At 44.3% G+C, this 23,309-nt stretch overlaps 2 protein-coding genes across 2 annotated transcripts in view; both read right to left on the minus strand.

Moving 5' to 3' along the window:
• Positions 1 to 10,205: 10,205 nt before the first annotated feature.
• Positions 10,206 to 17,325, minus strand: C1H15orf40 (chromosome 1 C15orf40 homolog). The gene is made up of 5 exons (XM_036185820.1): positions 16,075 to 17,325; positions 14,928 to 15,054; positions 13,000 to 13,127; positions 10,983 to 11,094; positions 10,206 to 10,396 (listed from the first exon to the last, which is right to left on the minus strand). Exons 1-4 carry the CDS (start codon positions 16,264 to 16,266, stop codon positions 10,999 to 11,001), a joined length of 543 nt encoding a protein of 180 aa, XP_036041713.1. The 5' UTR covers positions 16,267 to 17,325; the 3' UTR covers positions 10,206 to 10,396; positions 10,983 to 10,998.
• Positions 17,326 to 19,995: 2,670 nt separating this feature from the next.
• Positions 19,996 to 23,309, minus strand: part of Btbd1 (BTB domain containing 1) — a 40,759-nt gene continuing 37,445 nt past the window's right edge. Inside the window, exons 7-8 of the mRNA XM_036185810.1 lie at positions 22,133 to 22,279; positions 19,996 to 21,718 (exon numbers count right to left, since the gene is read on the minus strand). Coding sequence (XP_036041703.1) covers positions 21,560 to 21,718; positions 22,133 to 22,279 — 306 coding nt within the window. The 3' untranslated portion in view covers positions 19,996 to 21,559. The remainder of the gene's footprint in view (positions 21,719 to 22,132; positions 22,280 to 23,309) is intronic.

Genomic DNA, 23,309 nt, shown 5'->3' on the forward strand with positions numbered 1-23,309 from the left:
AAAAAGTGCTAAAGTGAAGGAAATGACCTTTCATCCTGTAGGCTAATGACAGTGCTAATTTTGAATTCTAATAAAAGTACTATATTTTGTTCATAACATTGTTATGCTTTAATTTTTTTTCTTTTTATTCCACTTGACTTTTAAATTTTGTGTTGCTCAGTATTCAGTATACCTAAGGAAATTTACAAGGAGGACAGGTATTTGAGGCTCATGGTCTTGAGGCTTCTGTCACGGTTGGCCCTATTGCATTTGGGCTTCTGGCAAGGCAGTAAATTATGAAAGGAGCATGTGGCAGAAACCTGTTCACCTCCTGGTGGTTTGAAAGTGAGAGGGATGAGCTAAGAGGCTGGAGCTGGTTAGGCCTTACCTCTAAACCCCCAGTGACACCACAGGCTGGGACAAAGCTTTTCACACACGGTCCTTAGAATCCAAACAAATATTTGGTTGTGGAAATCCACACCCTAAGCTATTGACTTCTGTGTTGTTGATTCTAGGGATGGGACCTCACACATGCTAGGCAACTCTCCTTACCCCAGCCCCGTCTTTACTTTTTATTTTGAGACAGTTTCACTGAGTTGCCGAGGTTGACCTTGAACTTTCAATCTTACTTGGGATATTAACTTTCAGTTAACACTACTGTCTATGGTAAAAGAAAATTACTACTGTCAATATTTAGGTTAATACTTGAGGATTAAAATACAAAATATATATGATGTTCTGTGATATCAAAAAATGTTCCCAGATTCTGCTATATTATTAGAGAACAAATTAAAATCTAGATCCAATTAGTAGATTGGACCCCAAGGGAACCTTGAGAGTAAATATTTCCTCCTTTCTATAAGTTTGGTGCTGCTTTTGAGGAAAGTAACATCCAAAGTGTGGTCCTGAGCCAGGATGGCTGCATGCTGCCCATCAGCAGGGCTGTACATGTGAGGGCCTGCAGGGTGAGGAGGGAGTAACTCTTCAGCTGCTTGAAGTGCAGAAGCCTTGGCACCAGAGAAAACAGCTTACTCTGAGGAGTTGTTATCCATGCTGTCAGATTAGAAACATGGAGATGAGCAGCAGGCAGTACCTCTCAGATTCACATTTTTACAGGGTAGGTAGGGTGGAGGAGCGGGTTAACACAAGATACGCTCCCAACAAACCTACCAAGATTTGACTGCTCCTTTTAAGATGTTTTAAAAGCATGCACATAAAAAGGATGGAAATGATGAGTGTGATAGATGCCTTTATTATCATCTCTAGGAGTTAGGAGGAACTCTCGAGTTCAAGGCCAGCCTGGTCTATATAGTGATGTTCAGGACAGCTAGGGCTACATAGAAAGATCTTATCTTTTTTTTTTATAAAAAAAAAAAAAAAAGGAAGGAGGATGGAATCTTATGTGATGACATGGATAGACCTGCTGGAGGTTATGTGTTCAGTGAAATAAGCCAGACACAGACTTAATACTACATCTCACTAGCAGAAACAAATGATGTTGACCACATAAAAATATGAAGTAGCACAAAGGTTACTATAAACTAGGAAGGGGTGGGGTGGGGGGCAGATAGACAGGGTTAGTAATGGATTCCAAAATAAAATTAGTGGTGGGAAGTAGTTTTAATATTCTTGAATGGAATAATTGTAAAACTCATTATACTTACCAAAATAACTAGAGGGCTGAGTTCCTGACACATAAATGATAGCATGTGAGATGATAGAAATGCTAATTACCCGGATTTGGTTGCTATACTGTCCACATGTATCAAATTACACTATATTTCATAAAAAAGTACAAATACAGCCGGGTGGGTGGTAGCGCAATCCCAGCACTTGGGAGGCAGAGCCAGGCGGATCTCTGTGAGTTCGAGGCCAGCCTGGTCTATGGAGCGAGATCCAGGACAGGCACCAAAACTACACAGAGAAACCCTGTCTCAAAAAATAAAAAAGTACAAATATAACAATTACAAAGTAAACAAATATACAGCATTGGACTAGGTGCATAAGAACACATAGAACACAGGTTCACACCTCCAAAATTTGAAGAAGGCCTTTGTGGGCTGGGTTAAGAGGTTTGGCTCACAGTCTCTGAGTTCATAGTGGATCAGTCCTGTTGTTTCTGGAAGATGCTGATTCCTTGGAGTCATCATTCCTTGGTGACCTGTACCAGGCTTTTTCTTTTAGGCCATCAACCAGCTCCCAAATCATGACACAGAGACTTATTAGTTTTAAATGCTCCACCTAGCTTAGGCACGTTTCTGGCTAGCTCTTTTAACTTAAATTAACCTGTTTTTCTTTATCTATCTTTTGCTTCAGAGCTTTTTACCTTTTTTTTCTTGGTGTCTCTACGTCTAGCTGGTTGGTGGTCTCTTCTCTTCTCTAGTTACTCTCGGGCCTAGATTTCTCCTATATATTCTCTCTGCCTGCCAACCCCGCCTATCCTTTCTCTGCCTAGCTATTGGCCATTCAGCTTTGTATTAGACCAAGCAGGTGCCTTAGGCAGGCAAGATGAAACAGCAACCCATCTTCACATAGTTAAACAAATGCAGCCTAAACAAAAGTAAGACACCTTTACACAGTTAAAGTGATATTCTGCAGCATAAACACATCTTTGTCTAGTTAAAATAATCTTCCACAACCACCACCTCAGGATCTTACAATCTCTTCTGCCTCCTCTTCCACACAGATCCCTGAGCCTTGAGGAGGGTTTTGATGAAGACATCCCATTCAGGGCTCAGTACTCCAAAGCCTCTCACTCTGCATGCACATTGTCCAGTTGTGTGTCCCTTTGCTAATCACCATCTACTGCAGAAAGAAGAGTCTCTGATGAGGGCCTGATGGCGCTCTTCTCTATGGGTACAGCATGCAAAGGACTTGTACAGGTCCAGACTAGACAAAGTCCCAGCACTAAGAAGGGAAGTGGACAAAGTCCCACCCCTAACCAAGAAGCTATGTGCAATTGATACCTGCTGGGAAAGGGAAATCCATTTTCTCCAACAGAGTGTCTCTGGGTATATCCACCACACTCTAGGGCAGGCCCTCTGCCCAGGAGTAGTTAGCCAATATAAAACAGACTCCACGGTTTTGTTTGTTTATTTGTTTTAGAATTTTTTCTGATTGATTTTTACCTTTCTAAATTTTGTTTTGGTTTGCATCTTTGTTTTTGGTTGTTTTTCCTGTGGGGTTTTATTTGTTTTAATAGAGAACACGAAGTTCAGTGGGTTGGGAGGATCTTGGAGGGGTTGGGGAGGGGAAAGAATACGACCAAAATATATTGTATAAGCTTTTTTTTTTTAAAATAAAAATAGAAAAAGTTCGGCTCACCAGGCAGTGGTGGCACATGCCTTTAATCCCAGCACTTGGGAGGCTGAGGCAGGTGGATCTCTTGTTGTACCCACTTTGAGAAACCCCCAGAGACCACCAAGAAGTGGGTTTCCAATGCAGGCACAGAAGGAAGGGTCCTTTGATTGTCAGGTTCAACCTGGGCCACCGCATGGCAGATGGGAGGAAATGTGGCGGCAGCCACGTGCCCAGGTGTAGAGTGTTTTTATAGGGAAAAACACAGGCCAGGAAGTACGTGCTTGGGATTGGGTATATGGGGCAAGTTGATTTTTTAAACTATTGGTCTAGACTTTGGGCATGAACCCACATTTGAAACCATTGGGTTAGACTTTTGGCGGGGAACCACAACCTGCTGAACAGGATTATCTGGATAGCTCAGCAAGACTATCTAGATATCTTCAAGGGCCATAAACCTCAGAATGTCTGCAGGAGAATACTGCTCTGTATCTGTTTGAGTTGTTTTGACACATTCCTGAGGTCCTTCCTGGAACTGAGTACAGCAGGTGGTCTAAGATGGTGGCCCTACCCTAAGAGGGAGTCTGTATTGCCTTCACACTCTGAGTTTGAAGCCAGCCTGGCCTACAGAGTGAGTTCCAGGACAGCCAAGGCTACACAGAGAAACCCTGTCTTGAAAAACAAAACAAAACAAAAAGTAGTCCAGCTCACAGGGCTGGGGGTGTAGCTTTGGAAGAATGCCGGCCTAGCACTCACAAAGTCCTGAGTTTGCTCTCTATGAGAATGGAAGATCTCAAGGGGTTGGGGATTTAGCTCAGTGGTAGAGCGCTTGCCTAGCAAGCGCAAGGCCCTGGGTTCAGTCCTCAGCTCTGGAAAAAAAAAAGAAAGAAAGACCCTGACTCAAAAAATTAGGGTTCAGCTCACAAATACCCCACCAGTATCTTAGTGGGATGATGGACTAATTTACCTGGTGTTTCATTCCATCCCTGAGGGCACAGAGAACCCCATGTATTAATTACAGTTAGCTTTTCTCTGGGTTTCAGTGACATCTCCTGAGACCAGTTCTGGGGAGGATGTGATTATGATCTCATGGTGTTTTTCCACCGCTGGTGCTGCCCTTAACTCCCCAAAGTCGCCAGCCTTTGTCTAAATGAGGTAAACAAGCTGGTCTCATCGATAAAGCCAGAGCGCTTTGTTGTTTTGTGATCTTTTTCCTCTTTTAATTCTTTAATTCTGTATACTCCATGTATATACAAAATAAATGTAAACTGTGAGTGAGATGGTATAAAAGTAAGTAGTCTTCACCCAAATATATATTCTTTTACCTGTTTTACCACGGTCGCAGAAATTTATAGAAATTATGTATTTCTTCCTTTCTTACCAAAGTGAAATCTCAATCAATCTGTCTCTCTCTCTCTCTCTCTCTCTCTCTCTCTCTCTCTCTCTCTCTCACACACACACACACACACACACACACACACACACACACACCTCACATACTTAACAGAATACAACAGATATCACTCTAGGTCAATAACAGATTCAAAACTAAAGATTTAATTTTAATAATATAGTAAAGACTTGCCATTGATTAACTGATTACTCTCTTGGTAGATACTTGGGGATTCTCTTTTCGTTTTCCACATGCTCACAGGGCTGCATTACCTTTGTACGCATATCCTTTAGCGCTTTTATTTGGTGCGCTGTGGAAAGTACTCTTAAAAGGAGAATTGTCAGGTTAAAGGATACCACTTAAAACATTAGGAATTCCCATGCTCATTGACAACATGTAAATGATAATGTTTGTATTGTCCTTGAAGTGGGAGGCACCATGCCCTGGGCTGGCGCCTTGGCCTGCATGAAAATGAGGAAATGGCTGACCATTCATCTCCTGGTTCCTGACTACAGTGCAGTATGACCAGCTGCCTGGAGCTCCTGCGGCTCTGGCCTCTCCACCATGACGGACTGTACCCTCAAACTGAATTGAAATAATCCTTCTTAGGCTGTGTTTGCCAGGTGTCTGAAGGTGGCCGATATGCAAAAATTATTATAGTGCTTTTTTTCCCTATGACGTCAAAGTTTTAAGAAGTTTTTTAACGCTGACATTGGTACTGTGTGGGTGAGTGGGTGAGCACAGGATGTGCCCATGAGTGGGCACACGCGTTAGGAAGGTTGAGAACCACTGCACTGAACCATCTCACTGGCCCACCTTCAGCTTTTTGTCTGATTGGTCACAAGCGTCTCAGTCTTTGTGACCCCGGCTTTTACTGGGACATTTCACTGTCGGTTGTCATGGTTGTCATGGACACTGCCCCTTTTTACCATTCCTCTTGTTCCCGGGCATTTTCTTATGTCTTCAAACACTGGTTCCGTTTTGTTCTCTTCTGGGATTTTAAATACTCAAGCATTGCAGTTTTCGTTGCCCAGGCTTCTCTGACTTGGCCTCCTGTTTTCAACCTGTTATTTTGTTTCTGGCATGGTCTTTAGTTCTCTGATGACTCCTTTTCTTTTTATTATTTTCAAAGATTTACTCTTTTTAAATCATGTGTATGTGTGTGTGGGGGTGGGGGATGCATGTGAGTGTGGGTGCCCCAGTCCAGAGGTGTTGGACTTCCCCTGGAGCTGGAGTTAAATGTGGGTGCCGGGAATTGAGCTTGATCCTCTGGAAGGGCGGCATGGGATCCTAAGTGCTAGCCAGCTCTCTAGCCCTTTCTTTTTAAATTTAGTTAGACCTGCTTCAGATGCTTCACTGTGACCAGAAGTGAGTGGGCATCATATTTGGCAGGCAGCTGCACGTGGACAGTGCAGCTTTAGAACAGGATTAGAGCCTTGCCACTCTACTGATAATGTGCCTCCTTAGTCTTCTCTGTGCCACTGACCTCCAGGGGTCTGAGGACATCTAAGGCTTTGCCATACTTTGGAAGCCCCTGTGACAACGGAGCAGACACAGGGGACTTTCATGTGGAAATGACTAAGGAGGCTCTAACTTTGGCTTTGGAGTTCGGGGATTCCCTGGCTCTAATCCCAGCCTAAGATGTCTTCAAGTGATGGCGCTGTAAGTTTCTCAAAGGGACAGAATGTTGTCATTAGAAGACCCCCCCCTACACAGCCTATCGATTGGTGGGTGTGTTCTTCAGTCAAATAAACTGGCACATTAGGGACCTGGCTAGCTGTCCTGCTCAGTTGGGATTCTGAAAGCTGTGGAGTAAGGGCTTAGATTCCTGCTGTTGTCCATGGCACTCACCTGGACTGCTCAGCACCCAGCTGGCCCTCAGCCAACATTGTCCTGAGAGAAACTACCTGCAGCATAAGAGGGTCTAAGCTCGAAGCACATCTCTGGAAAGACAGAGGAGCCAAGTGTGTGAGAACAGCAGGGCGGAAGGGGCTTCTTACAACTGATAGATTCTCAAGAGATTTGTCCATTTCTGCCCTGCTGCCACGGTGCTATCTCTTGGATGGAAACTGAAAAATTGGGGCTTGAAAGTTGCCAATCACATATATTAAAACGATTTGAACTTGGGGTCGTGGTAAGTTCTAAATACTTTTATTCTGCCTTACAGTTAAGGGATTCTTTAACCAAATCCTTGAAAACTTGACATATAGAACGCTGTAGTCCACAGCCTAGAAAGCCTTCTAAAATTCCCGACTGTAGCATTTTGGAGACTTAAACACTGCAAAGGCCCCACTTGGATTTTCTGGTTATCTCTATCCTTTAGCCAAGGGAGAGGTGTGGAATGATCCCCATAAATCAAACAGTTGTGCAGGAGGGATAGTCTCTTCTGGTGGAAGCGAGGGGTGACAGATGTGGGCGGGGCTACAGCACAGCATCTCCCGGACACTAGTCCTCAGTTATCTCAGACCTCGTTTATAGCTGTGGCAAAGCCAGGGTCCCCAGATAGCAGAGGACAAGAAAAGCAGTATAACAACAGGTCAGTCTGTAGACTGTCAGTATTCGGTACTCAGAAGTAACTGGGGGTAATCGGGCTAGAATCACATTACCTGAAAGGGGATAATAGATGTTGGGTTTTGGCTCCTTGTTCTTGGCTCTACTTCACTATTCTTGAGGTGAGATCCAACCCTGGATCCCGCTGAAGAGAGCTGCCTAATCAGCCTCCTCTGGCAGGTCAAGGTTCCCATCAAAGACGAGAAGCAGTTAGACTGTTGAAAACTACCATATTTGCAGAGGAGGAAGGGTCTCTCCATCTAGAATACAGCCCCTGGACCAGTTCCTTGATGGTGTCTCTATGATGTATCGTTTATTTTGCTTGTTTGTTTGGAGGTAGGATCTTGTTTAATTCAGGCCTGACTAGAACTTACTACACAGACCAGGTTGGCCTTGAACTTTCGATTTACCTGTCTCAGCCTCCCTGAAGTGGGATCATAGGCCTGTGCCACTACACTTGGCTGTGATGCAGCTTCCTTGTTAGAAAATATTGTTATGAGTTGGGAGGTGGTGGTGCACACCTTTAATCCCAGCACTCAAGAGGCAGAGAAAAGCAGATCTCTATGAGTTCGAGACCAGCCTGGTCTACAAATAGAGTTCCAGGACAGCCAGGACTGTTATGCAGAGAAACCGTTTCAAAAACAAACAAACAAAAATGGTATATTTCCTTTACAATGATTAGGCAAAGGGTTCTTCTTAAAATATGGCCACTTGGCCGGGCAGTGGTGGCACATGCCTTTAATCCCAGCACTCGGGAGGCAGAGCCAGGCAGATCTCTGTGAGTTCGAGGCCAGCCTGGTCTCTAGAGCTAGTCCAGGACAGGCACCAAAACCACACAGAGAAACCCTGTCTCAAAAAAACCCAAACCAACCAAACAAACAAACAAAAACTATGGCCACTTACAGTGAAACAGAACTGGTGGGTGGCAGACAATTGTACCCTTGCACTTGGGGTTGAGGTAGGTGAACTTGAAGTGAGCAGTTGAGATTAGTCTGGGCAACATAGTTAGGCTTCATGTCAGAAAAAATAAATATTGTAGTAAAAACTGCTGGCTTTGATTCTGGTATCCATTTTACTACTACTTTGCTCCAGAGTATGCTGATCGCATCTCCAGCTCTGGGATGGGCCCTAATTGGCCTAAAACAATTGGATAAACATCTTCTCAACCATTGGTTACTTACTTACTTATGGGTTGCCATTTCTTGCCAAGAAGGTAGTTTAGACACTCCTGTGATCTGATTTGGCTTGAGGTGGAAAACAACGCCAAGCTCTCCTTGGCAGCCGCCTTCACAGAGGGTCAGCAGGCAGATGTGAAATCCCAGCTGGGGAAGTGAAGGAAGTGGGCCTGAGCATAACGCTGGCACCACTGTGGAAATGAAGTGGGACCTTCTCTGTGACATCAATGAGGACCTCTGTGACATCGCTGCTCCATGAATCCTTAGACACCTGTGGACTTTGTGAGCATGTTAACACATCCCCTCCACATGTGTTTCTGTGCCATGAGAAACTTCCTGTAGCGAGCCAGGCATGGACACGGGTGAAATGCCTGTGGTGCCCAGTGGAACTGTGGAAAAGTTCTCCAGCCTAAACACAAACAAGGACTCAGAAGCAGTGTGGTAGAGGGGCTTACAAGACAGGGCAGCTGGTTTAAACCAGTTTTGCCACCAAGCAGCACTGGGCTTTGGATAAGCTTCCCAGCTGACCTTGACCTTGGCTCCTGAAAGGGAATTCCTAGTTCTTTTACAGCAAGCATTTCTACAACTGCTGTTTCTTGTGGACTTTGGCACACACTACAAATCAGCGATTATGTTATTTACTAAATGACTGTGACTAGGCTGGGTGCACTGTGCATGATGTCTGTGTGTAATCCAGCTCTTGGGAGGCTAGGGTGGCAGGCCCTGGAAGGCTGCACACCAAGCTGTACACTGTGAGACCCGATCTCACAGACCAAAACAAGGATGGCAATCTAGAGTACTGTAACGTAGGTCAAATATATAAAATGTATTTATATCTTTTCAGCTATATATACATACACAACGTGTATTATTGAGAGATATACACGTTATCTATATAGAGCTAGGTACACAGGCTATATCCCAGGCTGACCTGAAACTCTATTATGGAAAGGATCATCTGGAACTTCTCATCCCCCTGCCCTTACCTCCAGAGTGCTGGGATTACAGGTGTGCACACCATGCCCAGTTCATGCAGTGCTGGGGATTGAACCCAAGGCTTCATGCATAGCAGGGCACACTGACAAGAGTATGACCCAGCTCACAGATATGATTTCTGATGGGCTTTATAATGAAAAGGACTTCCAGGTAATTTTTATCCTCTTCTTTTTAAAAAAAGGCTTGTTTTAAAAAAAATTAATTTATATGTATCTGTCTGTCTGTCTCTCTGTGTGTATGTGTGCACATATGAGTGTGGGTGCCCTCACATCAGAGGCTCTGGATCCCTTGAAACTGGAGTCACAGGGAGTTGTGAGCCATCCCACGTTGGGTTGTTGGGAACTGAACTCAAGTCCTCTCCAAGAGCAGTAAGCATTTTTTAACTGCTAGCCATTGTTCCAGCCACGTTATTCTTTTAAGATCTTTGGAGACTCCTAAGAACCTCTAGATTTGAAGATTTACAAGGTTTTCAAAAATAATTGACAACATTACAAGTCTATGGTTTCCACAAAATGTTCCATGTAATTTTTAAAAGATATAAAAAGCCATTTTTGCATTTAAATAAACATCTTGAAATAGAAGATGGGACTGTGGGGCAGCATGAGAGGTTTCTCACTTGTAAACTGAATCAGAAAGCCCCAGAATCCAGAAACACTGAGCGACATGAGGTGTGTGGCACCACCGGGAGTGAAGGGAGCTGGCTTCTTTTTTTTTTTTTTTTTTTTGGTTTTTTGAGACAGGGTTTCTCTGTGTAGCTTTGGTGCCTGTCCTGGATCTCACTCTGTAGACCAGGCTGGCCTCACAGAGATCCACCTGCCTCTGCCTCCTGAGTGCTGGGATTAGAGGCGTGTGCCACCACTGCCGGCAGGAGCTGGGTTCTTATGTCATCTTGTACGCTGTGATCCTCAACTGGTCTCCCAGAGTCTGCAGATCAGAGGCACCATCGTGGACAGCGAAGGGTGAGGTCAGCGTCCTGACGGCTTGTCCAGCTGTTCCGTGGTGACGCCTTGAAGTTGGGGTAACATATTTCAGGCTGTTTGCATTCAGGGATTTTAAAGGTTTGTTTATCTATTTAATATGTATGCGTATGCCTGGAATATACAAATGTGAACCACATACCTGCAAGTGCCCTTAGAGGTCAGAGAATGCCAGTACATCCTGGAACTGGCGTTTTAGTGTGAGCCCTCTGATGTAAGTGCCGGGAGCTGAGCCCGGGTCCCCTCGAAGAGCACCAGGTGCTCACAACTGCTGAGCCATCTCTTCAGCTCCCACAACAAGGGATTTTAGAGCCTATATTTAATGTATAGACTTAAATGTTCTACTACTTTTACTTATTTGTTTTTTCGAGACGGTTTCTCTGTGTAGTTTGGTGCCTGTCCTGGATCTCGCTCTGTAACCCAGGCTGGCCTCATACAGAGATCCACATGGCTCTGTCTCCCAAGTGCTGGGAGTAAAGGCATGCGCCACCACTGCCCGGCTCTCCTACCTTTAATCTTATTTTTATATATGTATTTCATTCCCTAAGTCTGGATACATATATATTTTCCTACTTAGCCACCTCTGTGTCACTATAAAATTCCTCAAGGACGTACTTATCACTTCTTGCCTTTATTTTTTTTCAGCTTCCTTTTTCAGTTTCTCCAAGACCTCTTCTGGGGTCGTCGAGGCCAAGAGCTTCACCACCTTTTCCCGAGATTTACCACCCTGAACCAGAAAGAAAAAGACACACTCAGCATCCCAGTACGGGCAGGAGCAGCAGACCTCTGTTCCCACTGCAGCATGTCTTCACAGGGTATCATGGATGGCCTCTCCCAAGAGCCTAGTGTGGGTGGATTAAAAGAAAAGGGACCCCAAAGGGAGTGGCACTATTAGGAGGTGTGGCTTTGTTGGAGGAAGTGTGTCACTGTGTGGGTGGGTTTGAGGTGTCTTTCTTAAGCTTCACTCAGTGTGACACTCAGCCCACTTCCTGCTGCCTGTGGACCAAGATGTAACTGGCACCATGTCTCACTGGATGCTGCCATGCTCCCCACTATGATGATAATGATCTAAACCTCTGAAACTGTAAGCCGCCACCTCAATGAAATGTTTTTCTTTTGTAAGAGTTGCTGTGGTCATGGTGTCTCTTCATAGCAAATGAAACTCTAAGACTTCTACTTTACAACAAATTTGTAGGACTCTCCTGAGTTTTTGCCTTTTATTTCAACTTTCATAATGAAAGTTTAGCATTAAAATTTCAAGATGAATGTTTATGATACTCTATTTTTTTCTTTAAGATAGGGTCTCCTGTAACCAAGATTAGCTCACACTCAACATACAGCCAAGGATGAACTTGAACCCTTAATCCTTTCTGTCTCTCTCAAGTGCTGGGATTACAGGTACTTTCCACTATGCCTGGCCAATGTTCTAATTTCAAGTAATTTGTTTAAATTACAAAGGAAAATAATTTTAAAATATTAAATATGAAAATTTAGTTTAAACTTTTTATAACACCTAAATATAAACACATTGCTTTTTAAAATTGTTATACATTTCTGAAAATTTCAAACAAAAAGCAACCACACATCCAAGTACTATGATTTCACAATCATCTAAAACAACTCTTTAAAAGATTTGAAATATGCCTTTTATAAATCACAGAATTGGAGCAGGAATTTATCTAGATGGACTGACCGTATGTGCACACAGCAGAGTGGAGCATGCCGCTGGACTAACGTCAGACCCGGAGCACTGCCAAGGTCAGGTATGATCTGCCACAGGTGGGGGAGGTAAAGGAAGTGGCCTGATCAAATGGATTTGGGGAGAAGATTATTAATAGATTATTAATCAAGTCATTGATAATCAATGACTTTAAATGGAACAGCTATGAACTGCAGGGTACATACAGTACTAGAACACAGGTAGAGCTTTAAAAACCTGAACGTGGCCTGCTTCCTTGCATACGGATTCTAGTTCAGCATGACTACAGAGATGCCAGGAGCCTGTTTTTAAAAATCACCCAAGGTGTTAACTTCATATAAACTTGTCTTCACAGTAGGCCTCCCCAAGAGAGCAGAACCAGTGTGGGGTCAGAAATACTTGGTGATCTTCTCAATGGAGATGACACACAGGGACCATGTTACACTATTTCAGCACGGCGATGTCTTGAAGGAGGAAGCAAGATTAATTTGACAGTATGTTCAGGTAGGAACTTAGGAGAAAAACGCAGGACTGGAAGTAAGGGGTGGCCAGGCTCAACACGACAGAGGCAGTGCAGACCAAAGAGGCCATGCAGTCACAGATTTTTGTGTTTAAATGAATAAAGTTTTTAAAAACCGGCTTTATAAGACTGGAAAGGTAGCTCAGTGGTTAAGAGCACTGGCTGCTCTTCCAGAGGACCCAGGTTTGATTCCCAGCACCCATACGGTGGCTCACAAGCATCTGTAACTCCAGTCCCAGGGACATGACACGCTCTTCTGGGCTCTGAGGGCACCAGCCATGCATGTGGCGAACGGGCATACATGCGGGCAAAACAGCCACACACACGGAACTTTTCTCAAAATTGGCTTTACAAAGATTATAGAAAATATGAACTATGATCACTATATAATGATTTAAAGGGGAGAGACCCACCTTGTCCAGAACCACATCACTCTTCCTGAGCTCCAAGACCTTAGAGAGATAGCGACAGAGCTCCGCGTTTGCTTCTCCCTCTGATGGAGGTGCCGCGATTGCCACACCGACGGCCTCGGTGGTCAGATCTGGAATGAAATGATGTGAACTCCATCCTTAAGAGGTTCTTTCCCTCCACGGAGTGAGGAACTGGCAAACAGTTTGCATTTACCTGGGACAGGCTTTCAGTTACTAACTGCTGAACTAGGTCCAGTCCCTTGCACACAAACCAGGACTGAACTGAATGTTAAACTCATACCCAGGGAACACAAATAAATCTGTCTCTACAGCTGTAGAACTCACCCACAAAAGAGAAAACCCTACTAACTGGACAGGTCTAGAGTCCTAGAGAACATCTTGGATTTAGGCAACAAGAAACTGCCTTTGAATGGGAAGAGCTCCAGAAGGGAGTCGGGAGCTGGGTTTCAGCTCCACCAACGTCACTTAGGAAGAGCAGAGATGATGCCGCACACTAGATCACACAGGGTTCAGGGTCACACCAGGAACAGCCAAGCACTAGGTTAGGTCCCTCTCTTCCGTGATACTTATCTTCAGTGCCTCCAATATTCAATGCGCTTAACATTTATCTAATAATCACACTACTTTTAGGAGCATATAAGCTTTCTTAAAGGGCTTCAGCATAACTTAGTGCCATTATTAGCCCCATTTTACAGGCGAGGCAACTGAAGTCAAGTAATGTGCCCTGTAGTACTTCACAGTTATTAGGAGAACAAGGTATTTACTCAGAGCAGTTTACAAATGAGCTGGAGCTGGTCCTGCATCTGGGACCACTCAGCCATGGCCATATACTTGAACCCTGTGTGACAGCACATCTATGCATTCCACAAGTATGAGACGGTACAGTGGTTCTTCTGCCACCTCTCAGGTGCACAGTTCTTCATTTTAGCATCTTCAAAAGCAAGCCATGTCTTATAATGGATAGAAGAGTTTAACTGATGGACATAAATACTTGTATACCTCATAGGTGATTCCATCTTAGATTTGGCTTAGGAAATACCTGGCCTAAAGGTTGGGCTTGGGGTATAAGCCTATAATCCTAGCACTTCAGAGACTGAGGCAGAAGGTAAGTTTAAGCCCAGCATAGGCTACATAAGCAATTCTTATCTTAAAAAGAAAAAAAGAAAGGAAGGAAGGAAGGGAGGGAGAGAGGGAGGGAGGGAGGGAAGGAGGGAAGGAAGAAGGAAGGAAGGAAGAAAAGCTAACCAAATATGGGCAACAGATATAAGATAATCAAGCCATTAGCACAAACCAGGCCTATCTAGCACTTCAGGTGTAGTATTTTCAAAATATAAAAATAATTTGGTATACAAAACTTTACCTTGAAAATAAAGATTTTTCAAGATAATTCAATTCAAACTTTAACTTTGCCTAGGAATTAGTCAGGGGTCTCAGAGCTCAGGTTTTCTCCCATTTTCAGGTTAATGATCATTACACTACTCTGTCGCTGTCTCTAATTTTTAGAACAGGAAAAATTAAGGCTAGTCTAGGCTATCCATATGTTTCCTTATGTGTGCTTCCCAAATGTTTTGTTGTTTAGAGATGGGATCTTGTTTGTATTCTAGACTGACCTCAAACTCAAGATCCCCCTGCCTCAGTACCTAAGTACTCGTGAATTACTGGTACACAAGACTAGGCCATCTCCAAAGTACCACATTTTTAAAAAGAAAGAGATACAACTTGGTATTAAATATTGTGCATTTTGTTTCAAATACCTTTGTATGAGAACATAGGGTTTTTAAATAGAGAAACCTCTAAATCAGATATAAAAATACATTCATAGTCACAGGATAGGCTGTCAGCCAACAAGGCAAGAGAAGGTAGAGAGACAGCGTGATCCACACAAGAATCCCATCAGTGCTCAGATGTACCTGTCACAGCATTTTGTTTGGAGCCGGGTTTGGCATGAATGGCAATGGTGATACAACCTTTTGGATCAGTGGCCACAGGCCCTGCAGGAGGAAGTGGAGTCTCTGGTTCCTTGGTTTGGTTTTTACCCTAAAATGACACACACAATGTTACAGGTTACAAAATATTTCATCACACTTATTTTGACCCATTACAACCCCTTGCCTTGACAAAACTGGGCCTCCCATCCAGCAACTGGCCACAAAGGTGCTTTCCCACATCCCTCAGGGACCAGTCAGCCTCCCATCAACCCACAGCATTTGTACTGCCTTAGAAGGCCTGATTCTGGCCTCCACACCTTTATGCTGCTGTCTGTTAGCTTTATACTTCACTTTCTCCACAAATAGAGACTATTTATTACTATTTATTATTTATCATTTATTTGGTGTAGCTCAGAGCTGGAAGAGGGTGGGGATCTCATTCTGGATACCTTAGAACTTGTCCTCTAGTCTGCTTTATAGTTACCATTCCTTGAGAGTAGAGCCATTTATTTATTATTCATCTTTATACCCAATGCACCCTAAAGCTCTTAGTGGGTGACAGGGAGGGGTGGGCTGCAGAAAGAACAATAACGATTGGCACTTAAATGCCATACTAATAATTTTTTATTCATACATTCCAGGGCATTCTGCAGGCAGTGGGTATGAAGAGCTACTCCCTGACCTCAAGGAGCTGGGATCACAGCGCGAGAGAACCATAATGAAGCACATAATTGTGCTAAGTGCACCATACACAGTACATTACTGCATGGAGAAAGGCGGTCAGGGCTGGGGAGCTGGGGAAGGTGCCAGCAGGTGGCAGTGCCTGAGCTGGGTCATAGAAAGGAGTTAAGAGTTGGCGAAGGAAGATGTCTCCTTGACCATGGGGAGGCAGGATGCACAGCCTGCTGGGAAGTGCAGCCCTCGTGCGGGAGCGAGGCGGAGGCCGGCAGGTGCGCAGTGGAGCCTAGATCTGGTGGTCCTCAGGCGGGCTAATGTGCGGCCCAGGAAGGCTCAGACAGGAAGGAGTGACAAGCTGTCAGGGAGGTCTTCGACCCGCCAGGCGCTGCTTTGTTCCCGCTGCTGTATTCCCGTGGCCCACCCTCTCCACGCCACGGGACTTGCCACTGGCCTTGCTCGTTGCACCGGCTTTCTTAGGCATTGTGGAAGCAGACAAGACTCTAGCAGGGACCGAAATGCCGCGACCCACCGCGAGCAGCAGCATCGCAAGCCGGCAGGCACCGCGGAGGGCCACCGCGCGGCGGAAGGGTCCTGTGCGCCTGCGCACGTCACGGGCGGAAGCGGCTTGCGCATCTGCCCTCATCTGAGAGCGCCGCCTTGCGCCGGGATTTCGTTCTTTTGGAACCCGCCCGCCTGGGGTGTGATCACGTGGTGAGCCATCTTTGTCAGCTTAGGCAAAGATGTCACCCATCCTTAGGAGTGACGAAGTAGCCAGTCTCTGCGCTCGCCTGCTCCACGCGGCATCGTGGCAATTCGCACACTGCCGTGCGAAAGGAGGGGAGATGATGCACTGTGAAGTGGAATACGACTGGAGCAGAGGCAAGTCAGTACAAGTGCTGAAGTTAGACACTGCCCTTGTCCAGTTAGGTTAGAATGTGTGGACAATATATGCCTGGAGGTAGGGAGATCTCTGCCACCTAACTGGGAGATGGCTTGTAACCGTTTGAGGATCTTTGGATCTTGAATGGCCAGAGATGGGGGAAAGATCACACGGTGCAACTAAGACGGAAGATGCCCAAGTCTGGGGCTGGTGAGCAGGGTTGGTGGTTTGAGGTGAGTTTTTAGGGTACAGTAAGTTTGAAATGATTGGAGAGATCAAAGGGGAATAGTTACAGAGCTACCCGAATACCTAACTGAAGCATCAGAGACCTGTGTGGGTGATGGAGAACAGATGGTAACAAAAGAGAATGAATGGACCGTCAGACACATTTCCAATGCGCAGCGCTGACATGCAGGTCCAGCACAGAGCAAGAAGGGTCAGGGAGATACGCCACAACTGAACACTAGCCAGAGGTGGTACGGTGTAATGGCAGCTAAGGGGGATGGCTTCAAAGTGGTCAACTGATAATTGTCACAAAAGAAGTGAAATGGCCCGGTATTCACAGGTCTAGAAAATGAGTATTGGTGACCCAGATAGCGGCAGTTTTAGTGGATAAATAGAAATGTGTAGATAATATTTCACACTTTGCAGTGAAGTGGCAGGAATCTGGAGGGGCTGGAGACTCGGGGACTTTAGTTTTTGAACAAGATAACTGCATTTGAAAGCATAGTAATGAGCTAGAAGAGAGTGCAGAAGCAGGAACTGGAGTTTCACTAGTAAGGAGGTGCTGAAGATAAAGACTAGGAATAGTTAGTGTTTGGAAAATGGCAGAACCGTCTATGGAAACTCACCCAGTGGCACTGACAATCTGACTCTGGTTGGAGGCAGAGGAAGTCAAATATCCCAATCTCCACTTACATCATTTTTTTTTTAAATGCTGAATACATGTTCCACCACTGAGCTACACACCAAGTTGCAGGGCTTTGAATGCCTGGCCTCAGCAGCTAGGGAGCCAATCACATTGATCTGGGTGTATACAAGAGGACTGAGGGTCACTGAAGTCGTTAAAGATCAAATGTCTAACTGAACAGGGAGGGGAGTCAAGAGGTTGACAAGGCAGATGTCCAAGGGCTGCAGTGTTCAGATTCAGTAACAGGTGGGACTGGAACGTGACTGCTGAAAAAAGCCATTAAAGGTTGAGATCCGAACAGGCCATCTCAGTTTACTCTCCAGAGACACATCCCATATGGCATAAGGTTATGTGATATGGTCATGAGCAGAAAGCTAGACACTGAGGCCAGCCTTACAGCTCAGGCAGGGATCTACGTGTTAAACCACACCTCACCTATTTCTTTTTAAATAAGTTAGAATTGAGGCACAAAGTAGAACCAAAATTATACTATAGTAACTTGTTGGCTTTTTAGGTGAACTCATGAAACCCTCTACAGACTGGACAATCATGTTTTTTAAGAAGGGTGGGGGGACACATGTTGGTCAATTACTGATGGTGCCTGGTAGGTGTCTAGATGGGTGGAGGAGAGGGAAGAGGTGCCCTGTAAGGAAGCACAGGTACCTCCAGAGTATAAGGACTCCATCACACCAGCCAGAAAGAACAAGAGCCCTCAGCTCAATCTGCCCCCACCCAAGAATCTGCCCCTGCTGTGACCCAGATGGTGAAACCCACTGCAAATGTCAGATTCCATTTTAAGCTTGGTTTTAAAAACCTTACTCCAGCTTCAGAGTTACTTTAGCTTTGCCAGTGGAGTTAAAGACTTAAAGCATGCAGCAAGAGTAAAGCTCTTGGTCATTCTGGGGCTGCTGTGGTTCCCTCTTGTTAAACAGTTTTCTTCAATTTGGCCACAGCTCCCGTTTTGAATGTGGGGACAAGAACAGAGACAGAAGGCCGAGGAAGGCACTAAGTAGTAAGGGAAAAGGGCAGTGAGAGTTAACACTTTGCATTTCATGTACCACATCTGACGGCTGTACTCTTTTGTCCTATAAGCATTTTTATCATTTGAAAGTATGTCTACGCAAAACTTTATGTGGACTAAAACACAATGTTTGAAAGCACACATATTGCATCTTAATTTGTTGGGCAGATATCAGAATAGCAACGCTTCTGTAGGAATACTTTTAAGTATATTGATGTTCTACAGTAGAGGTACAAGTTAGTCAAATTATTTTTATTATTTGGGGGAGGGATTGTTGTTTCGAGACAGGATCTGTGTAGTTCTAGCTGTCCTGGAACTCACTCTGTAGACCAGGCCAACTTCAAATTCAAAGATCCCCCTGTCTCTGGCCCCTGAGTATTGGGATAAGGTGCGCACCACAACCACCAGCTCTTTTGATGTGCTATTTACCAACAAGTCAGAGAAGTCAAGAAGCAACCAGAGACCAAGCAAGAGACGTTCATCTTCACTTGTACCAGAACCAAAAAGCCCGAATCAGACGCTAGTCCTGCCCTTACCTTCCTTTTTGTCTTCTCTATCCAAATTCCTGCTTCCCTATGGCTAATTCTGCTCAGCTAGTCACTGACTCCACCCCATTCAAGGTTAACTTTATTAACACAGTCTCGGAGTGTCACATTGTGAATATCCCACAACAATGTGGCCTTGTTGGAGGAAGTGTGTCACTGGGGGTGGGCTCTGAGGTTTCAGATGCCCAAGACAGGCTCAGTGTGGGTCTCTCTTCCTGCTGCCTGCTGATCCAGATGTAGAGTTCTCTTAGGTACCTCTCCAGCACCGTATTTGTCTGTGTCCCATCACACTTCCTGCCATGACAATAATGGATTAAACTTCTGAATTGTAAACCAGCCTCAATGAAACGTTGTCCTTTATCTGAGTTCCCATGGTCATGGTGTCTTTTCACAGCAATAGAACACTGAGTAAGGCACCTAGCTTGAATTCCATCCCTAGTACCAAAATGCCAGTCACTGCAGCCTGATGATCACTGTGTACTGGCCTTTGCACTAAGTGCTTTGCACACATTTTTGCTTGTCTGCATCAGTATGTGTTGGTATTACAGTGCCCAGACAAAGAAGTTACTATTTAGAACGTTTACTAATGGTGCTGGGTACAATTTGAAGTCTTTATGGCCCAAGCTATTGAGCAGAGAAAATACTTTGTTGTAGAGACTTAGTTTAAACCTACATATTGGGGCCATGGCAGAGCCCTGGCCACAGGACTGGAAGGCCTTCCAGGCATGGCCAGGTTGGCTGGAGGGGCATTGACTGCGGAGCTGTGGGGCCACAGACAATAATGAAAATGTCAGTAGACTCATGTGCAGAAGCTAAGCTTACATACCTCTGACAGTGCTCCTCTCTCTGAGCCCATGGGGCATTTTCATTCAAATCACATTAGACAACTGTCCCTTGCCAGCTCTGTAGTGCCGACTAAAATGACAAACGCACAAGAGCTACCCTTTAATTAATTATACTCCGAAGTAGTGTCTCGCATTCCACTTTTACAGAAAGAGACAAGTGACAAAAAAACATAAACAAAAAGGATACATTTATTCCAGAAATTCCAGGTGATGTCCCAATGTCAGTGAGTGGTTCCGTTCCTTGTACCTTCCATTGACTACACCCCATATTACAGCTGTTCAGTAAAAAACAAGGCATGGGAATGCCCCAAAGTCAAAAGCACTAACTTACCTCTGCATGCAATCCATGTTAAGGAAGAAATACCTCCCCTCGTGGTTACTACAGTCTTTGCTGAACTTCAGCTAAGCAAAATCTCATTACATGGGTATTCCAGCGAACTGAGGCTGGCAACACAAGATCATGATACCAGAGCAAACAGAAAACAGTTCCCTTTCTTCAGCAACTTTAGGAGACCCTGGCCACCAACACATCATCTCCCTGACCTCTTGAAAGTACAAAATATTACTTTTGATGAAATCCTTTATATCCTATTTAGAAAGAAATTCTTAAGTTGATACTTAGAAGAATTTTTATTTTTAATAATTTTCCACAACTATCTGAGACTGATACACCTTCAGCTTAATTTATACAAGGTTTATTATTTTTTGGAAGATAATCATTTTCAAGAGGAAAATGTTATCACTTGTATTTCAAAAATCTGCTTTATATAAAAATGTAGAAACGTCGTCACACTGTCAGACATCCTTCTGACGCACTCTTAGTCACATTAACAAAGTTACAGCTATCAAGCACTTTTCTCTGCAGGTGACAAAAAGCCTCCTTCCTTTTCAGCAGGAGTACTGGACGGACAGCTTTATGGTTTCAGAGCAGCTGTTAGGAACTTAGCATTCTGTCCTTTCTTCTGTGCACGGTCATGGCAGCGCTACAATGGTGTCTGTCGGCACCTCCATCACATCTCAGCCATCTAGGAATTACTGGCGGCACCCATGACAGGTAGAGTGGGATAGGAGTGGCAAAGAATCCATCTTAGCTCGTCCTGTAGATCTGTTGATTTCAGTTATTGTGAATTTGTACAGACTCCACTTACAGCTTTGAAATAGTACTATGCAATACACTACTACACTATTACAAAACACCTTTTCTGCAAACGTACCGGAACTTCTCTTGTTTTTAGGCTTACTTTTAGCATTATTCCAAATGCCAACAACCAGATGTTCCAAAACCCCTAATATAAAGTCTGTTTTCCTAATTTTCTGAAATTAGTTATTTGAGTTAAAAAGAATTCTGTAGGAATACTGACCCCTTTCACCTAACTTTCAAAATAGTAAAAACAAGTTAAAAAAAAAAAAAAGCGAAAACACCCACATCTGCTATACATGACAAAAATCTTTCAATTCCCAAATTACTGAAAGATCACGAGTCAGTAGACCTATGAAATCACACAAGACAAGCGGGAAGACTGCCGTTTTCATAAACTCGGTTCTCTTTGCCCCGAGGGTTATAAGAAAATGGAAAATCTGCCTTTGAACCATGCAGAGATTTCAATAAACTTTACTTCCTCTAAGAAACTAAAATGTTTCTTATTCTGTAATTATAAATACTCAAGATACTCAAACTATTTGTGGCCAGTTGTTTATGCTTTTGAGATTAGACTGAATGGTTGGTAACACTAGGTTATGTATAAAATATTATTTCTGGTATTTGTCCATCTTCTATTGAAGTGCCATTGTTATTGCCAGGGGAGCTGAAAAATAGAAAGACAGTCTTGCTTGCAGCAGGGGTCTCATGGACGACTTTCTTCAGTCCTTTTGTGCCATAGTGAGAATCTGGCCCCTACAGGAGAGTACTGGTTAGTGGTTGTCATCTGAGGCATCAATGTGATCTGATCTGACTACTGGTCTACCCGTCACTACAGATCCAGCATAAAATTTCAGTCAGTCATTTAATGAAATACCAAGTTTTTACTTAAAAACAATTTAAAAACACCAATATAGAGTTAGGCCCTTAACAACTGTGGAAAGGTTTTAAGGAAACAATTCTTTTATCTTCTGTGGAAAGTTCAATTCCTTTAAACAACGGGGCAGTCCTTAGGAAGCACTTTTGCTCAGAAGAACAGTGTAAGGGCAGCACTTAAAGGGGTGGAGTATCTTAGCTCCGCTTACTCTCCCCTTTCTAAGATACTCCCCAGCGTACCAGCGACTCTGTAAACACGGAAGCCAGGAACCTGTGCAGCTGAATGCCTCTTACCTTGAGTGTTGCGCTTGCTGTGTAACAGACATTGGGCAGGATCTCTATGGGTTCTTTGAACATGACCCTGAATGTGTTAGCGGTCCCGTCACAACTAAATCCAGTGTCATTCTGCCCCAAGGTTTGTTTTTTCTCATATTCAATCATCTGTGATTTTTAAGAGAAGTGACATTTCAGTTAAACTGTAACAGTCTTAAGGAAGACATGAAGCCGCTAGAAGTTGCGACAATAGGCTGTGAACTTCCTGTGTTCTAATTTTTCTCTGCTCATCTCTAGTCATCAAAGATACCTTTTAAAGCATGCAATGATCAGAAAAGGCTCTTGAACTCATGTACCACAGTAAGAATGGGGAAGGCATCAAGCATCGGGGCTTGGCTGCAGAAGAGGGCTTCCCTACAAAATGTAGTTTTGTGTGTGAACTCTAGAATGCAGACTTGAGACGGCACAGCAGCACACACCTTTCATCCCAGCACTTGGGAGACAGAAACAGGCTCTCTGTGAGTTTGAGGGCAGCCTGGTCTACAAAGTGACCAGGGCAGCAAAGGCTATGCAGAGAACCCTTTCTGTCTGCAACAGGGTGGGGATACAGACTTGGGATATCAGAGGGAAAAGAATCTTTCCTCCTTGTTTAGCCCATGTCTTATTAATAGGATAATCAACTCAACATTTCAGTTTCAGTATTTACTGGAATTAAAATACCCTTAAATTAAATTAAAATACCCATGTCTGTGAATAATTACAATTAGTTCTATCTTACTGGTTCTAGGTGGTCTTTGGGGACAGTAAGGCACCCTCCAGGGGAGTCAAGCCAACAGAGGGACTATTCAGGCAGTGCCATGCCAGTTCAGATGATAAAGAAGCTGGACAGAGCGGAAACTGCTTCTGTTAAAGAGGGGTGACGCTTCCTGGAGGACGGCTTGAAAAGCTGAAGTCAGACCTTACCAAGCTACCAGGAGGGTTTCCATACATGGGGACAGTGCCCTCACAAGCCTGCCTTTTTGCAAACAGTCTCGGAAACAGTAAGGAAATGGGCTAAGGTCGGAACAGCTGTTTCTCTACAGGGAGGGTGGGCGGGAGGATCATGAAGAGTTAGTTCCTGATGTGGTCTTGTCCTGTGCCTTGACTAGGCACTAGTTACACAGGTGTGTACAGTCTGTGAAAACTAAGCCATACATGC

This window comes from Onychomys torridus, chromosome 1, assembly GCF_903995425.1.
Source record: "Onychomys torridus chromosome 1, mOncTor1.1, whole genome shotgun sequence".
Lineage (NCBI taxonomy): Eukaryota > Metazoa > Chordata > Mammalia > Rodentia > Cricetidae > Onychomys > Onychomys torridus.